This window comes from Lepidochelys kempii, chromosome 4 (assembly GCF_965140285.1).
Source record: "Lepidochelys kempii isolate rLepKem1 chromosome 4, rLepKem1.hap1, whole genome shotgun sequence".
Classification (NCBI taxonomy): domain Eukaryota; kingdom Metazoa; phylum Chordata; order Testudines; family Cheloniidae; genus Lepidochelys; species Lepidochelys kempii.
The window spans coordinates 29,818,798-29,837,597 of NC_136383.1; the positions used below are offsets into that span (position 1 = coordinate 29,818,798).

General features: G+C 37.5%; 1 protein-coding gene across 6 annotated transcripts in view; it reads left to right on the plus strand.

The window, feature by feature from the left end:
* The window catches only part of GSTCD (glutathione S-transferase C-terminal domain containing), a 124,257-nt gene that overhangs the window by 7,577 nt on the left and 97,880 nt on the right, over positions 1-18,800 (plus strand). For all 6 annotated transcript variants that reach the window (XR_012158506.1, XM_073340830.1, XM_073340833.1 and 3 more), the window contains 4 exons: positions 6,649-7,080; positions 11,036-11,497; positions 16,801-17,055; positions 17,762-17,855. Coding sequence is in view for 5 of the 6 variants with exons in the window: in XM_073340830.1 (XP_073196931.1) it covers positions 6,670-7,080; positions 11,036-11,497; positions 16,801-17,055; positions 17,762-17,855 (1,222 nt within the window). In the remaining variant the exon portion in view is untranslated. The remainder of the gene's footprint in view (positions 1-6,648; positions 7,081-11,035; positions 11,498-16,800; positions 17,056-17,761; positions 17,856-18,800) is intronic.

Sequence of the window (18,800 nt, forward strand, 5' to 3'; positions counted from 1 at the left end):
CTTGTCAGCAATATGGTAACTTTTCTAGTGTAGGTTATGTGAACTACTACATTTTTGACCATATTTAATGTGTCCTGTATAGTTTTCATGTACAGTTGTCATTTTTTAAAAGTAAGATGAAGGCAGTATCATTAACTATAGAAACTGCAGTGTTAAAGGGAGAGAGGAAAAGCTATTTGAGAGAACAGTTAACTGGGAATAAAAAACAGGTGCTTTTGAATATAGCAGTTGGGTTTGCATTGATCACCACCATCTGTCTGAGGCTGAATAAGAAATTTCCTAGATAAATGTTTGAGGTAATGAATGATCTGTTTCATGACGGAAAAGTTTTTGATGGCTAGGAAAGTGAGAGCAAGAGAAACCTGCTGGATTAATCTAAGCCTTCAGACTTCAAAGATGAATGGAAAATATAACTGAGAGACCAAGCTGAGCATATAATTGTGCAGTTGGTACGGTTGAGTGTGGAAGTTAGAGGTCAGAAATTATACTGCAGAATTCTTTGCAAACCAGTTTGTGTAAGCAAGGGAGGAAGGTTTTTCTAGCACTCCTCTCTGAAACGGGAATTATAATAGATTACCTGCTTGTAGAAGTCAGAGGTTTGTTAAAGATGACCTCCAACGGATATTTTTCAACAATTGGCTTTTTGCCTTTTTGGGCTCTTTTATGATATATAAAGAAGGCCTGAAAAGTTTGTTGTGTTTGAAGGTTTTTTTCCCTAATTTTTTTGTTTTTTTATAAATATCAAGTATGTCTAATGTGGTCGTCTTTGGTTATGCTGGAGGACCCTCTGGGAGGTCTCAGGGATGTTTATTGAGACTTCTAACACCTTAATTGAGGTTGAATCTTTAACAGTGCTCACTTTATTTGGGATTTTAGTAACTGAAATGACGTAGCTGTAAAAATTAAAAACAAAAAGTTTGAAACAGACTGACTAAAAATTTCTTCCCCTCTCCATTGCTCAGATTTCTGTTGGCTCTTGTGATGTCACCATTTTGGTAGTTTTCCAGTCATCACGGAGTCTTCCAGCCTTGCCATGACCTGAACGTTTTATATGAAAAACAAGAAGAATTAAATGAAATAAAATTAAACAAACCCCAAACCCCACTTTCAGACCAGCTTTACATATCATAAAGTCAGAAACAACCGAAACTCTCTGTGGTGACCTATTATATCTCTTTAGAAATGTTTATTCTTTTTCTCTAACAAATTGTTTTGATTTAACTTTGTTTGAACGATATTTTGAAAATTAATTCTATTTTAAGATATTAAGGACTGGAGTAATTTTATGGCACAATGTTTTTTCTCTGCTGGAAAGATGTTGTCTAAAGCATAGATATGAAATGGACAGTGATAATGTACCTAAAAAGAAAAGGAGTACTTGTGGCACCTTAGAGACTAACCAATTTATTAGAGCATAAGCTTTCGTGAGCTACAGCTCACTGATGAAGTGAGCTGTAGCTCACGAAAGCTTATGCTCTAATAAATTGGTTAGTCTCTAAGGTGCCACAAGTACTCCTTTTCTTTTTGCGAACACAGACTAACACGGCTGTTACTCTGGTACCTAAAAAGGTATGAGTTTTTTTTTCCCTCTGTCTGTTAAACAGTCTGGAGAATTTGAGATTTAATTTAAAAACATTTTCTTAGCCACTCTGGTTGCAAAAATAACTTTCCAAATATGTACCAATATAGTGTCATCTTCTTTGCAGACAAAGAATTCTGAAAATCTCCAAAATAGCTCTGAGAAATGTTATGTGCCACTGTTCAAGTGAACATAGTGTTCTCTCAGAAGCCTAATGATGACACGTTAATATCAACATTGTCAGTTAGTACACTGATGATTATTTTAAGGGAAACACCTCTCAGCACCTGCATCTACCCCTCAGTCTGAGCTTCAGTCTGGAGGGCAATGTGTTTTTCCTTGCTGCAGCCAGCAATTGCTTATCATCATCTTTTTTCAGTGTGGTCTCTGATAGCTGCTTCCTTCCAGGAGAAGGGAATAGACTTCTCAAACAACTGTCACATGAAGGTGTAAAAACAGTTAAATGTAAATGTACTCTGAAGACTTACATAAAGGCATTTTATATGAATGGCACATATCCTAAATATGACTGACACTCAAAGGTCTCTTGTTGCACTGGATAATTATGGCTTTAAAAAAATTAGTTAGGATAGCTAGTGGAAAATCCAGAGTTTGTTTTTATGGTCTTTCTTTTATGAGACTTGTAGAGACTTAAAATGATCATTTATCAACAAAAAACCCAACCCAGTTTCTGTCACTACTTGATTGTGGAAATAGCTTTCCTTACGTTTCAGAAAACTGTGCAAGCAATAGCAGCGGCACGGGTAGGCATTACATCTTCACTGAGTAGCTGCTTTCAGAACCTTGTTAGAAATCAACTAAAGATATGCCTTCACTGCAGAGTTAACTTGGTTGATTGACAACCAGGTGTGAGCAGCCATAGTGCACAGCGATACTCTTTACAGTGTCCTCCCTAGTGCTGCACTAAGTGTGTGATCAATCACTTTAAAAAAAATTGTAATATAACCATTGCAGTAATTTGGCTCTTTACTTTAGTCTCAAAGGTAGACTAGAAATTTTTTCATACATAAGTCCTAGAACAACAGTTTTGGCCCAGTTATAGTGATGTTATTAAATGGTTAATTTGACCCATGTATATCCATTAACTGTGTGTGTGTGTGTGTGTGTCAAAGCCAAACCCTTTTTATTGTGGAAGTAAATAATTACAGCATATTCATGTAATTGCTCCAGGATCTCTTATTAACCTAGATAATTTTTTTACAGGAATAGTATTGATCCAGAGTCATTTGCTTTCTATACAAAACATTCATAGTGGCATCTTTTCGTTCTGTTAAGATACCCTTTCTCTGCTGGTGTTATGTGCTTCTACAATGATTGCTTCAAAAGGGTGCCATCTAGTGTCTAAAGATTGAAATATGAATTGCGATTTATAAGGCAGTAGATGAGAATTTTATTAGGTGGTGGTGCAGAACAATTATTACATCATAATTCTTAAACTGCCCTGGAATAGTGTAAGATTGATAGAGGAAACTGTGACTCTTGAATGAAGTATTAAGGAAATTGAATTGATTTTTTTTCATCTGATGACAAGAATATTAATGTGAGCCATGAGTATTATTTTAATTAAGTCAAACTTCTCTTTAAATGAATTGTGTGTGTTTGAGATGCACATATATAGCATTCTTGAGGTCCATTCCGCTTGTCTGTTTTTTGCTTGCTCATGCCTTCAGCGAATGACCCTACAGAAGTTAGATTTCATTTGTAGTATAGAAACTAATGCTGTCTTCTGGTTACATGAATATGTTGTATTGGCCTTATAGTGATCTCAGAAACACAAATCTGTGCCTGATAAAATCAGCTGCTATAGTCATGCACATATGAGCAGTACCAGATTTTTTAAAAATGCATGGTAATAGTGGGAGAGATCTAACTACTATATATTTATTGAATTTTAAAGCGCCTGTTCCCATAATTGCTAAGTGCTTGCTTACACATTTTTAAGAATACCAAATAGTAAATTGCATAAAACCATTCAAAGGCTCAAAGTTGATTGAGTTAAATCAGTTTGATCAAAGTGATTTAAATTAGCATTTTAATCGGGATTTAAATCAGTGGGCAGGACACCTTGATTTACATAATTAATTTTAATCTTGTTTTGCATTTGTACTTTGTAATTATTTTCCTAAAGAAACATTGATTGGTAATCATTAAGACATGTTGATTTGCAACTAGACATAGGTTTTACACTAATTTCGTACTTCTTTTTGCTAACCAGGAGGATGCTTGATGGCACAGATTTTTAAACTATATCTGTAGTTAGTGAATCGAAGTACTTGTTTCTGGCCACCATGCCCTTCAGTTTTTTAGAACTAGTAGATTCATCCTCTCTCATTATTTTTATTCATAGATTGGAAGAAGAAAACAAGCATAGGCCTTAATAGGTTGTTGTAATTTAAGTATAGGTTGTAATTTACAGTTTAAATAAAATAGGTTATTTTGAAAAAGAAAAATGTATGTAATTAAAAATCCATTTTTATTGTTGTTTTTTTAATTATTGAATTTTTCTGCCCTGGGCTTTAAGAAAACCAATGTCCTTTTGTCAGGAATAAAATAAAATGCACAAATGTTAACACACATAAAAATATTTTAATATAATTATATCAAGATCACATGTATGGAGGAAGTAGACTTGTAATTATAAATTACAGCGAGTTATTTAGTTTTTTAATTCATGCTGCTTCGGGGCAGTCTGGATTAAAGGTCTGATGCTGGAGCTCACAAGGATCATCCCCTGACGAAACACACTGTCTGCTATGGATGATGCTGAGCAATAGGCAGCTACGTGTCCTCTTGAGCAACAAAGTCAGTTTGCCCCAGTTCCTGAACAACGGACTGCCATAAGGTCCAGTAGTTGCGCTGATGGTTTTCAATGTTTACATGAGCAACATGCCTCCAACAAAGTTATGCAAATTTGCATGTGCGGATGACCTTGCCCTGGCAACTCAAGTAGCCACCTTCAGTGACTTCAAGTCCACCTTGAACAGGGACCTAAACATCAGAGAGGAATATTTCCAGAAATGGAGACTTAAGCCAAATCCTCACAAAACAACAGTCACTACATTCCATCTTGATACCAGGAACACTAAGCACATCCTGAAAGTGACCTTCTGTGGCAACACGGTGCTACATGACCTCACTCCAGCAAATCTCAGAGTGAAGCTGGACCACATACTAACCTTCCATGACCATCTGAAGAAGGTAGCTGCCAAGACGAAGACAAGGGTCAACCTGGTCCAGAAACCGGCAAGCACAAGCTGGGGAGCGTCAGCATCAGTGTTACAGACATCAGCGATGGCCCTTGTGTACTCCTTAGCCAAAGCCTATGCACCGGTATGGACCAGAAGCAGCCATACTCGACTTGTTGATGTCCAACTAAACACTGCAATGTGGTTCATCACTGGAACCCTCAGCTTGACCCCAACACCTTGGCTGCCAGTGTTGTCGCACATTGAGCCCCCCTCCATTTGCCATGATGCCACAACCCTTCAGAAATTTCAGAGGATCGTGGAAAATGAGCGTTTTCCCATCCACCAGGACCTAAACAATGTTCTTCACCACCACTTGAAATCGCACAAGCCTTTTTGGACCCATGCATTTAATCTTCAATAATGCAACTTCAACCCTGATGAAGCTTACAAAGCTGAATGGAATTCACAAGAAATCACAAATAAACACTTCATGGAAGACTCCATGAGGAAGATCTCTGGCTTCGATCTCCCACAAAGGTTATGAGCAGCCCTAAACCATATCTGTACAAACCATGGCAGATGTGGATACTTGCTGCAGTAATGGAAAATTAAAGACTCTCCAATGTGTGACTGTCATCACCCAGAACAGACCATGGAACTCAGTGCCCAATTCACAAATACAAAGGAGGTGTCGCCAGCAGTACACTCTGCTACTCCAGATGCAATTATCTGGCTTAACTATCTAAACATAAAATTATAGTTGTTGCTCTACATTTACCTCAGCCATACGAAGAAGGAGGGTCAGAAGAAATTTTGAAAGGATAGGAGACAAATGGGAAATCAAAAGAGTCTAGACCAGCAGTTATCAAACTATGGGGTGGGCCTTCCAAGAGAGGCCCGTGAATGTGTCAGGAGAGGCACAAGCTGTGTGTTTTGTTTTGTTTAATTGCTCTGGCTGTCAGCTCCAGGTGTCTGAGGCTTGTGCAGAAGGACCATGCATACTCGGGAGCTGGGGATAAACAGGGAACCTCGCCACCTGGGATCAGGCTCTCCTTCCCCCCACCCTCCCCAAATCCCACACCTGGAGGTGGCAGGGCTCTGTCTGTCAGCCTCGGAGTAGCAGCAGCAGTACAGAAGTAAGGGTGGTAATGGGACGCTATGTCTGCTGTGAAAATTTATATTGCTGAATATCACTTTCCACATTGCTACCATTACTTCTGTGTTGCTCCTGGTGCGGCACTGCCTTCAGAGCTGGGCCCCCAGCCAGCAGCCTCTGCTCTGCCTTTAGAGCTTGGTGGTGATGTATGTTCTTGGGGAGGAGGGCGTAAACAACTACAGACACAAGGGTCAAATAAGTTTGAGAACCACTGGTCTAGACCCATTTCTAACAGTTCAGTCTTATTCATTTCTAGTTCATGATCAGTTTGTTTTCTTTCATGACAGATAACTGCTAATGTACTCCCACAAGCTTTTGGGGGTGAGCATCTCTTAACACACCACTTCCCCAGCAGAGAATAGATGAGTTAAAATGCAGAATGGGTGGCTTAATACAGTGCCTGTTCCACACTTAGGCCTTGATAGTGCAAATGCATACACATGAGTAGACCTGTGCGCATACAGCTAAAGGATTGGGGCCTTAGTCATTGAGTGTGAGTGGGGCTCATTTGTGAGGTATTAAAGATATATAAATACACATCTGCAACCACTCATATCTCAGAGGGGACTGCAGTACACTTCTTGTTGTTTGAACTGGCAAATATTTAAAGGAATGCCTGTCTGAAGTTAAAATCACCTGTCTCAAACAAGTGCAGCGGTCATTATTTCAAGTCTTTATAAATGTTATTCTGACTTCTGTTTCAGGTACTTCAGCTCTGAAGGAAAATGAAAGGTGGTGTTACTGAAGAACATATGTACCTGGCCTACTCCCACCAGTCTGAAGATTGCATCTTTCCTCTCCACACATCAATATCCTTGTTTTTGCTGTCCTATTGTGACCGCAAATTATTCAAAGTTTTCTTAGTACCTTCTAGTGACAATACAGATGACCATTTATTTGGTAAAGCACAGCCTGATGACCTAGAGGTCCACTTCATCTCAAGGTGTCAACTCCCTTTGGTTGTCCAGAGCTGCTGTTTGCCTGCTATAGTTGAAGAAAATGGCAAATTCTGTCGAGCTGGGCTTTCTGTTGTGTTGAGGCACATAATACAGAAAACATATGAGATAGATCCATCAAAGAAGTTGGTTTTGGAACTTTTGGGGTTTAAAAAGACCTGCCTAAAAGCCTGTGCTGAAGTGAGTGCATCTTTTTCTGTTACATGTTTAAATATAGTTCACACTAATAATTGGGTTTCAATGTGGATGTCTGCTGGAATATCCAGTTAAGATATTTTATAGTACGGTTTCCTATTGTTGATACAACAGCAGCTGTATTGATTTTGGCATAAAAGTGAATGGTAATGATTTAAAACAAAAACAAAACTACCCTAAATATTTAACAATATAAGCAGCCTTAAGATTAAAAATATGGACTAGATCTTCAGGTGGTATAATGAGGTGTAGTTTCATAGAAATCAATGGAGCTATTCCATTTTAGACCCATTGAGAAGCTGCCGCCATGTGTTTTAAAAGAAATTCAGGGTTTTTTTTATCTGCCATGCTCAGATTTTAGGGTTGTGTGTGAGAGCTGGTGTTATTACTCACCCCTAAATCAAATCAGTGAATTTCATTCTTTATACACAGGTGTTCAGGATGACCTCAGTTCTTCTAAGATAAATACAGAATCCTGAACTAAGGTCTTGGAAGGTGTGTAAAAGAGAAGATAATATTTAAATCTAGTTACATAGTAGTTTAGGTCCAGAACCAACCTTATGGGCTGCTTGTGCTAGGAAAGGCTTGATAATTTACAACTCGAGTCAGTCTAGTTCTAACATTAAAGAAGTTAAATGTAAAAGCAAAACAACAAAATCCCTTTGTTTTATACCATAGAAAGGGAAAGGCACTGCTGTGCAAAAAAATCCAACAAATGAAACTCCTATGGGCAATGTAGATATGGGGCAGAACATGTTCAATGAAGAGCCTACTCCTTACATCCCAGAAAGGGAGGTCAGGTACTCTAAGCTGTGAAACTCTTTAATGCCATTTTGAAATTCCATGTACTCATTTAATTTTTCAATATGAATATTACTTGTCTAAACCATCTTATTTAGAAGATCTGCTTGCTTGTTCACCACTTTGAAAAATAATACCTTCTTAAACTGTTCCTACATATATTCTGTCATAGGGTAACCTTATAGTCTTTAGTTCTGGTCTGTCCAGTGACCTCAGCTCATTCAAGTTTAATTGTATAATAAACCTTAGTCATGGCCATATTTACTCTGGACCAAATTCTGTGACATTAATTTGTTCTATCACCATGAAATATCCTTCATTCCTGTTCCCCAAAACAAATACAACTATTGCATATGAAAATACTCATTGATGTAAAATTTATTGGTGCTTATTTTCAATCCTGATTATTTTTGAAGATGGGTTTTTCATTACACTCTCCAAGTACCCTGTCTCCTGCCTTCGGTTCCCATAATGTCCTGAAGACCCAGCACAGATCCTCCTTTTATTTAGCTGTCTTCAGCAGCTTATCAGGTCCGTGGCTGCTGTGCTATTCTCCAGCTTCCCAGGTCAAGCCTACATTTCTGTCTCCTCTGCTCCCAGGCTACAAGCTGGACCAGGCTCCTGCTTGTTGCCTAGGTCCAGGATTCATTGCAGGGAGCATACACTAATCTAATTAATTTCTTCATGTGAGGAAAACTGCAGGGCAATAGACAGCTGCCGGCATTTCCCAGTAGCACGGTTTGACAGAAGGTAAACAAAATGTTGGGTGTCTGGCTGCAGTAAAATATTGAATTCCGTAGCATCTTGGGAAAATGCCAGATGATGCAGCCATGTAATTGTGGAGTCTTAGTGTTCTGTGTTAGATGGATGGGACTGTTCACGCTCAAACTATTATTTCAGATTTTCTGCAGATCCAGACAGATGACAATACATTGGTTTACACTTGGTGCACATTTTAGAGGTTTTCTTACAACCATAAAGACTGGAAACAATATTTATTTTTAATGAGAATGCAATAAATTCCATGGCTGTGGAATGTGCAGGGCCTTGCCCTGAGAAAGATAAAATACTTCAAGCACATAATCTATTAGGTTCTGATCTCTTGTGTACCTTGAACATCCAAAACTCCCTTTGAAGCCAACAGGTATCAATGAGGCTGTATGAACTGAAGTCAGTGGCCATTTTGGGTTTGCAAGGAAAGCAGGATCAGAGCTTAAATCTATAATCCCAAAACTCGGGATAAAATTATTGAAAATGCCAAAATCCCATTTTTAAAATAGATTTAGGTATTTAGGCTCCTAACTTTCATTAATGGGACTTAGGTTTTTCTAAGTTAGTTAGATGCTTTTGAAATATTTTCCCTGGATCTCAATTTTGTTAAACCTTTCCATAGGTAAACCCCTTCATTCCATCCATTACTACATTTTATCCTCCTTTTACATTGGTATAATTCGTTTGAAATACCATTATAATTGTGTAAAACTAGAGTAACATAATGGTAAATGAGGCCCTATAGATGATACTAAAATACAGTGAGTGGGGGTAGATAGGGGAGTTGTATCTTTTAAGTCTATCCATGTATACAGTTGTTAATTTAGGATCTTAGAAGTTTTTTTTATTTAACAATAATTTCTGTTAACCTTTAATTTTAATACACTATAAATTACATAAACTCCTAAAATTTGGTATTTTAAGAAGTTATGAAATTTAAGCAATAAGCCAAGAGACCAAACAAAAATTAGTTTCAGGGTGGAAAGGGTCTTTAACTATCAAACTAAATTGTACTGTCAAGATTGGGCTACTGTAAACTATTCTACGAAGTGGAATTGTCCACTGGACATAGTACTTGGTGCAGACTTGACTAATAATAAACTTGTACTTCCTAATTATTACTGTTAATTATGACTATTGCTATTTCAAGAGTATGTACTCTTATCAGCGTTTATATATAAACAAAGGATGTGAAGAGCTTTTTGTTCTGTCATTTGAAGTGTTAAGGGACTTTTTTTTTCACTTGTGGCACTGGTAAGAATTGGATTTCACGGATATAAGATTGTTTAGAGATAGTTTGAAAAAAAACAAGGACACAGGTAGAGATCAAATTTTGGCTTGATATATCGTGCCATTCCTAAAAAGGGGCAGCATTTAAGTGTGTAGTTTGCAGATTATTACAAATAAATTGGGGAAACAATTTCCATGAAAATCCATAACATTCCAGTGAAAAGAGATTATAATCTGAGATTATGCAACTAATTTTGTGTGTGTGTGTGTGTAGAAAGATGTTGCAATGGTGAAATAATTTTTATGGAAGTTATGACTTCTATTTCCCATAGCCCCCAAAAGAGTGATGGGAGTGAATTAAGAGACTCTTTTAAAAAAGAGTATTTGATGCCATAAATTCAGGATTATTGCACCGGTGAATGAGGAGAAGAGGAGAAGTTTGAGTTTAAAGACAGTTGTAAAAAAATTGGGTAGAAATAATGGAGGAAAGTGGGGCAAGAATTAGAAAAATTGGAATTTTGTTAAGATATCATTACAGTTGGACTCCTATATCTTAAATTTCTGCCATCACAAGCAGAAAAGCAATTCCAACATTGTGTAAAACATTTCTGAAATAGATTTTCTGTAAAATAAATGGCATTTGTGGGATTCATAGATGGTGCGATATTCTGTTTTTACTGGTACTCACTTGAGATGACCAATGTAATTTAGTCATGGCTTCATCTCTTCTGGATAATACAGCCATCCCAAATTGATGCTGATGAAAGACATATATACCACACCAGACCAACATTAATTCTTTTTATATATAAAATTTAGTTTCCAGACTTATACTGGAAATTAGTCTATTAAGGGTTTAATGTAAACTAACAAAAGCAAGGAAATTCAGAGAGCTTAAACTTCATCCTGTTCACATAAAACAATGTAGCATGCATATATATATGTGTATATGTACCTTGAGTTTCTGACATTGCAAGTACACATGGGAAGGCATGGCATGCATGGCATGTTAAGGATGGAGTTTCAGCCTTTCCATGAAGCTCTTTACAGGATTTAAGTTATGCCCTTAATTTTGAATGTCTGCGTTATAATCCAAACAGTTCTAATGAGACTGTGCTTTTTTATGTTTATACGACAGGTTAGTCAGTGGACCAGACTTTGTGAGATCAGCATCCCTCAGGCTGTTGAGAGCTTATTGAATGCATCTCCTGATCAGTATCAGGCCATTCCACCTGAGGTTTTGCTTCTTGAGAAGAAGCTAGGAGAACCTGTGAGAGTGCACAATGATGACAAAATTCGACGGCAGAAACTTCAACAGCAAAAGGCAGGTGATAAGACTGTAGTACCTGCCCTCGCTAAAAGAGCAACAAAAAATCTTAGCCCAGAAGAAATCAAGGACCAAGAACCTGCAAGTCTGGAACTGAGAGTAGCTTTCTCAAAATTAGTTGTGCAGGAAATACCTGCTACAACCAACAGGGAGCCCTCTCACATCAGGAAAACAAAAACCTCTGATCTCCCACCTCTGGAGCATGTTTTTGCTGAGGGGCTTTATTTCACTCTGGCAGATGTAGTGCTTTTGCCATGCATCCATCAATTCTTGGTAAGAAAACAGCTTCTGTAATTAATAAATAGTGTCCATGTCTGTTAGAGTCTGAAAAGTTACATAACTACTTGATATAAGACACAGTCAAGCAAAATATTTACTACGTAACCCTACACAGCACAGAATAGTTTCTGTTAATTGTTTTGTATGTGTATCACAGGAAATGAAGAGTTTTCTCTATCTATAACTAAAAGGTAGAATATATGAGAGACAGTTGTTGGTAAGGGGCCAGATGAATCCTATATATTACTATTAGAGTATACTGAAATATACTTCTGGACACAGGATGTTCTAAAAGTGTTTCTTTTAATACTTATTTTAAGCACTTTCATTAGCCATATATTTTTGTGCTGTGTGTGTCTTCACAATGGGCTGGGTCTGCTAAAGCAAAGTAGAGCATGACTTCTGTCACATCTGCCATTTGAAACTTGGTGTCACTTGGTGTCGGGCTCCTTTAAGGGGAGATGGGGCCAGCCACACTTATGCCATAATTAATTAGCTGTTTCCCAGACTGAGAAGGTGGGACTAAGGAGGTTTAGGTGATACTTAATGGACACCAGGCCATGTAAGAGGGCTAAAAAGCTCAACTTGGGCGGAACCACAGAGAGTGAGCAGGCTTCTTTGGAAGGTTCTGAGTGAGGGTCTGCAGTAGACTGAGGGGTGCTAGAAACTCCGGGGAAGAAGTCTGAGAGTTAGAGCCAGAGACTTTAAAGATAACCTGGAAGGGACTAGAAACTGAGCCCGGAACAGGCTAGAAAGGAGCCCAGGTGGGGAGAAAGTACTTTTTTTTGTTTGGACTTCCTACCTCAAAAGAGAATTGAGGTCAGAATGACCCATCTGAAGGACTGAGCCACATGACCTGCCAAGAGAGACAGAAAATCCTGGGGAGGAGGAAACTCAGGCAGGGAGTGCCTGCAGAGTCACACAGGGCCAGCAGCGGCCAGAGATGCTCCATGAAACTCACGTGAAAAGCTGTGACATCTCAGACAGTAGCCTCTTCCATACCTGAAGCAGCATACCAAGGAGAGGGGGAAGCAATAGGTTGGGAATCAGTTGTGATCCAATCTGAGGGGTGTGGCAAGTGAGAGCACTACATGGAAGATTAGAGAAGTCTAATCTGGGGATCAGGAGAGAGGAAGCTATGTTTATGTGGGGGGGCTGGAGTCCATCACTGTGAAGTTTGCAAATTCCAGAAGACTCCTGTCACGAAGCAAATCCTAAATATTTTTTTAAATGTATGTAGATTCCCAAGCTAAAAACTTGTTAAACTGGGTTTACATCTGTAAATACCAAATACTTAATGGGTAAAAAACCCCTTATTAAGAGAATACTATGCTTTTCTCAGTTACTAAGGGTAACTTGTAAATTCAAAGTTAAAGTTACTCATAAAATCAACCACCATCACTCTGTGTGCTCAATTAATCTTAATTTTGCCTCTCTACGCCGAGGATACCCCCAAATCAGGAGATACTCCTGTTTTCAACAAAACACATCTTTATCTCATCTGTTACACCAAACAGTTAGCATGAATCAAACTAAATTATTTTTTGCTTGTTGATAACTGATTCTACACTGCTGTAACATTTAAACCTAAGTTCATCTCTTACATTGCTACAGCAAACAAGTCCTGTCTTTAAAACCAGACACAACTGACAGAAAGAGACGTGTCTGTATCTTTACTGACGGTAATCAGATTCAGAACAGTCTTATGAGACAATTCCCCAGCAATAGTTAAAATTTCAAAATGTTTTAGTAGAGTTTGACTTGCCTAGGAAAAGTGATCAAGTTTAGGTCTAAGATGTGCTAGTTAAACCTAACCTTAAACTCAACCTTTTTCCTACTATAAATGGAAGATAATACTTTGTAGTTTTAATTCAGCTGGTTGAGTTGTAGCCTAGCAGAGTGAATATTTACTAAAGTTGAATACACCCACTTTATGATCATGGAATCTGTATGCTCTCATTAAGTGCAAATTATAAATGGGGATAGAATTATAAAATGAATAATTTAACAAGATTAGGAGCCAAAATCAGGATGTCTTAGGCAGCTTTTTAATGGACGTTCAATTAATAAAAGTGCATTGTAATGAAGGTAAAACAAAAGTAAGTAGGAGTGAGAGAGTCACAGCTATAATTTTCCTGCATGCTAATTCTGACAACAGCATATTGGTGGAGCAAGGCAAAATTTGATTTTGATACAGTTTTGTTGTTTCTCTTGTTTATATAAATGTTACCCTGAATTGAAACATTTTTCAGATGAAACATGAATCTTTATGTGATCTTATCAGGATGTGGGTGGACAGGTCTAAAAGAAAATGAATGTCTCTTAGAAAAGTGAGTGTGTTTTTTATGGAGGAAGTGAAAGGAAAGGAATGCAGAGATGACAATGGCATTTTAGTGATATAGCACCTTGTCTTTCCTTTCACACAGCAAAATTTAAGTGTTATTCAAGTATCATCCAATGGCAAACTTCCTCAGAGGTTAGTATTAAAGTTTGCCCTCTGGTGATCTCAAATTTCTTGAGATTTTCTTGGAGCTAAACTTTCAGATTTTTTTTTCTTTAAAAATGTATCCTTTTATAATACCTTATTCATTTTGACTTCTGACAGCCAGACTATTTGTTCTCCTTTTTAATTTTTTTATACCTAATTTTTCTTTTCTACTATTCTATCATTATTGGGTACTTCCTGGTACATTTCCTGTGGGATGGAGGAAATATCTCTTTGGCTCTGTTGTGGAGGTGCCACTGATTTATTACCTGTCCAAGGTTGGTTTTGCGACAAGTACACTACTGTAGCACTTGTTGCTAAGATGTCCATATATAGGAGGTCCTGAGAGAGAACATTTTGAGGGGTTAAAACTAAGAGATTGTCTATGCTGGGATTTCTTTGCATCAGTTTAGCTATACCATTGAAACCAAGATAAACCATACCTCTGCAAGTCACTTTTTACACTAGTGCAGCCCCACACATGTAAAATGCACTTGAAAGAACATAGCAATGATATTTGTTTCATTGGCCATGTTCAGTATTTATACTTCAGGAAAGTTTGATATCTGAACTGGTCCATGGAATGCCTGTTAGAGTCTATTGCCAAAAGGAGAGTTGTGTGAGTTTAAGCTTTGTATTTTGCTAAATTTTTTTGCTGGTGGTTGAAAACAGACAGTATGTTCTCCCAGAACTGCTTTTATCAGGTTCATAGAAGTAATCTCCAAAATCAAGAAAAGCACTTACTCACATTGGTACATGTAGTAAAACCCGCTATATAGCTCTTTGCAGTAAAAACATGATCTCCAGATGACTCTGTGTATTGTCACAAGAATTTCCACCCAAGAGTAGCAATAAGGTTGTTCCTTTGAGTTGTGAAGAAGTTATTTTACAGTAGACTCCAGATTAGAAATACATCAGTATTTTTTTGTTTTTGTTTTGCAACCATAGGTAATTGAGGATAATCAATTACCTTTATAAGGATTGTTTCAACCAATAAAAGCTACAAAACAAAATGTTTTCTTAATATTTTAAGAATGATCAGATCTTCTAGCCTCATTCATTTTTCCGAGACCTTTCTAAATAAGCGTAGCATAATTTTTTATGATTGTTTGACTTATTGATTCCATGCCTGGGAAGGATTCTGGATCAGATGCTCGGTGGATTTCAGTAATCCAGTAAAAATCTAGTCCTTGTGTCTGCTCAGGGAAGTAAAAGAAAACAATGAGATGTGAAAGGAAGAAAACTGAGGGGGTAAATAAAGTATAAAGACTAGGAGTAAGTGGAAAGGGGGCACAATGGGTAAGTGTGAAGAGAACCAAGGATGGCAAGAGGTGTATTGAAAAATACTGTTTCTTTTGTTTATCATTTTTACAGTGCAAATATTTGTAATAAAAAATAATATAAAGTGATCAGTGTACACTTTGTGTCCTGTGTTGTAATTGAAATCAATATATTTGAAAATGTAGAAAAACATCCAAAAATATTTAAATGTCAATTGATGTTCTGTTGTTTAAAGATGCAATTAAAACTGTGATTAATTGCAATTTTTTTGAGTTAATTGCGTGAGTTAGCTGTGATTAATCCACAGTCCTACATTATATTACTTATTTGCATGTCAGTCCTACCAACTGACCTTTGAAAAATCCTAGATCCACTGCTGCCCCAGAAAGACCATAGTACATTGTTTAAACAGCCCATTCTAAATGCAGAAAATCAATTTAAAATGAACAGATTGTTTCAGTACAGATTATTTGATGAAGATGCAAAATAAAAATTACAAACTAGTAATTTAAAAATCCAGATACAGCCAGCTCTAAAGACGACAAAGTATTTTATCTGATTTTGACATTAAACCCTTCCTTGTTATTTACACTCACAGTAATTCTCCCAAGTGTTTATACACTGTGACCTTAACCTATGTAATGTATCCTATACATGTAATTCCCATTGGCACTATCTGAATTGTATGTGTAAGGAGAGATGTACACTAATTGGTCCTCATTTTAGACCATCTAACCACTGAAAACTAAGACTGAAATAAATTGTCCTATCTCAATTTAAACACTTGCACACCGCATCTCCAAGTCAGCAAGAGAGAATGCAAGATTTCCTTTCTACCACACTTAGAAATGGCTCTGTCAGGTAAGCTCTTCAGAGTTGAAATATTGTCCGTAAAATGGACAGCATGCTTTTTGAGTGCTATATAAATAACAAAATAAAACTCTTATCTATTTTAACGGTGTATCTTAGTTATTTTGAAGCCCCTTTTCCCTTCAAGATCAGTTTAAAATATGAACCAGAATTAATTATGATGAACTACACTCAGCTTTGTTTTCTCTCCCTTTCTTCTGCTTTTTGGAACTACTAAGTGGCTACTTGGTCCAAACAGGTGGTATAAGGATTTTGGCTGACCATTCATACTTTACTTTTCACTATTTAATCCTGGGTTCTTCTTCCTTCTTCTGCACCCTTTTAAAGCAGAAACATCATTACAAACCAAAGTTATAACTGTTACAGTAGGGAGACTCCCAGGGGCCAGACTCATAATTATGATCCAATATTTGGGCAACACAAAGGTGTTACAGAATCTGTCTGCAAATGGACAGCAAAAAATTCCAGGTGTGAGGGAAGGTGCGGGGAGCTTCCAGGTGCTGTGAAGCCAGCTTCTGCCCCATCCACCTGTCCACCAGCATCCATAACATGTTGGGGAAAAGGGAGGAGCAGAGCTTTGCTCTATAGTACAGCTCTTTTATTCTGTGCATTTAGTGCAAAAAATTGCATTACTAAGTAAGATTTCTGCTTTATTGTCTAGGTTTTCAGTAAGAAGCACAACAAAAATCTATTAGATTTGCCTTTGATATCCAGTTGGTACCACAGAGTTCAGGAAGTGCCTGGAGTAAAGAGCGCTGCTGTCAAGTGCAATATGCAGTTTCTCCAATTTCCAGATTTGCTGTCTTTCCCAGATGAGCAGCTGAGAGACTTCGATACAATTCCTGATGACTTAGAGGAAGAACATGAAGACAATCAGTTTATAGGTGGTCCAAGGCCAACCATGACAAAGTTAATGGTAATTCAGCATTTTAATTTATTATTTTCGATGATGATGATGATATTATTACAGTTCTGAATTTAGGATAATACAGACCTCTAAGTAGTAACTAATTAGAAGTGCTTGGAAAACACCGTTGGAAGCCTTAATCAGCTCATTAAGGGCTATTTCTATATTCTGGCTTCTGTCTCAGAACTATTGAGCTATAATTTTTTATTTATATATATATATTTGTAATTTAACCTCTGAATAAAAAATGATAAAGTTTGTTACCGGAGGAAACCAGATTATAAAATTATTAAAGTACACAATGGTATTGGTATATATATTATGAAACAAGCAAACAAAATTAGGCTGTTACAGAACCAAAAATAAAATGGTCCTTTGGTATTTAGTTTTAATATTCTGTCTTCTATGATTTTTTCAGTTTTGTTCAGAGCTCTGAGTACCTTAAAACCCAAGTAAGTTTTGTCAAAGAAAATTTAAAAATCTACATTCATTTCTGCGTAAAAGATATGCATAGGAAGATGAAAGCGAAAGAAAATATAACTCCATGGTATGGAATGGCAGTAGCCCAACCATGTAGCTAAGGGCATCTTAGATCTTGATCCTGCACCATTAAAGTTGATGGGAACTTTGCTACTGACTTCAGTGGGCATAGGCTTAAACCATAAGGCCTGTTTGAATCTGTCTTTGAGAGATCAGTTTTTTTTCTTACCCACAGGAAAGCGGTATTGAAGCAAAGTTTTCTCCTCATCCCTGCCCTAGGTGGACCCTAGATTGGAACAGTCTACCAGCAGCAGTCAGTCCTGGAGAAGGTAGGGTCTTTCTTTTTTCCTTTTCTTTTTCTTCAAGCTATTCCTATAAAAAATATACTTCTTTTAATAAAACTACATAATGGTTTTAGTAGGAACAATGGAAGTGTACAGTACTTTCCTTGAATGTATGTTGTGTTTTCATAGATATTTAGGTCAGAAGGGACCATTATGATCATCTAGTCTGACCTCCTGCACAATGCAGGCCACAGAATTTCACCCACCACTCCTAAAAAAGACCTCACACCTATATCTGTGCTATTGAAGTCCTCAAATTGTAGTTTGAAGACCTCAAGGAGCAGAGAATCCTCCAGCAAGTGACCCGTGCCCCATGCTACAGAGGAAGGCGAAAAACCTCCAGGGCCTTCCAATCTGCCCTGGAGGAAAATTCCTTCCCGACCCCAAATATGGCGATCAGCTAAACCCTGAGCATATGGGCAAGATTCATCAGCCAGATACTACAGAAAATTCTTTCCCGGGTAACTTGGATCTTAGCCCATCTAAAAACCCATCACAGGCCATTGGGCCTATTTACCATGAATATTTAATTACCAAAACCATGTTATCCCATCATACCATCTCCTCCATAAACTTATCGAGTTTAATCTTAAAGCAAGATAGATCTTTTGCCCCCACTACTTCCCTCGGAAGGCTATTCCAAAACTTCACTCCTCTGATGGTTAGAAACCTTCGTCTAATTTCTAATCTAAATTTCCTAGTGGCCAGTTTATATCCATTTGTTCTTGTGTCCACATTGGTACTGAGTTTAAATAATTCCTCTCCCTCTCTGGTATTTATCCCTCTGATATATTTATAGAGAGCAATCATATCTTCCCTCAACCTTCTTTTAGTTAGGCTAAACAAGCCAAGCTCCCTGAGTCTCCTTTCATAAGACAAGTTTTCCATTCCTCGGATCATCCTAGTAGCCCTTCTCTGTACCTGTTCCAG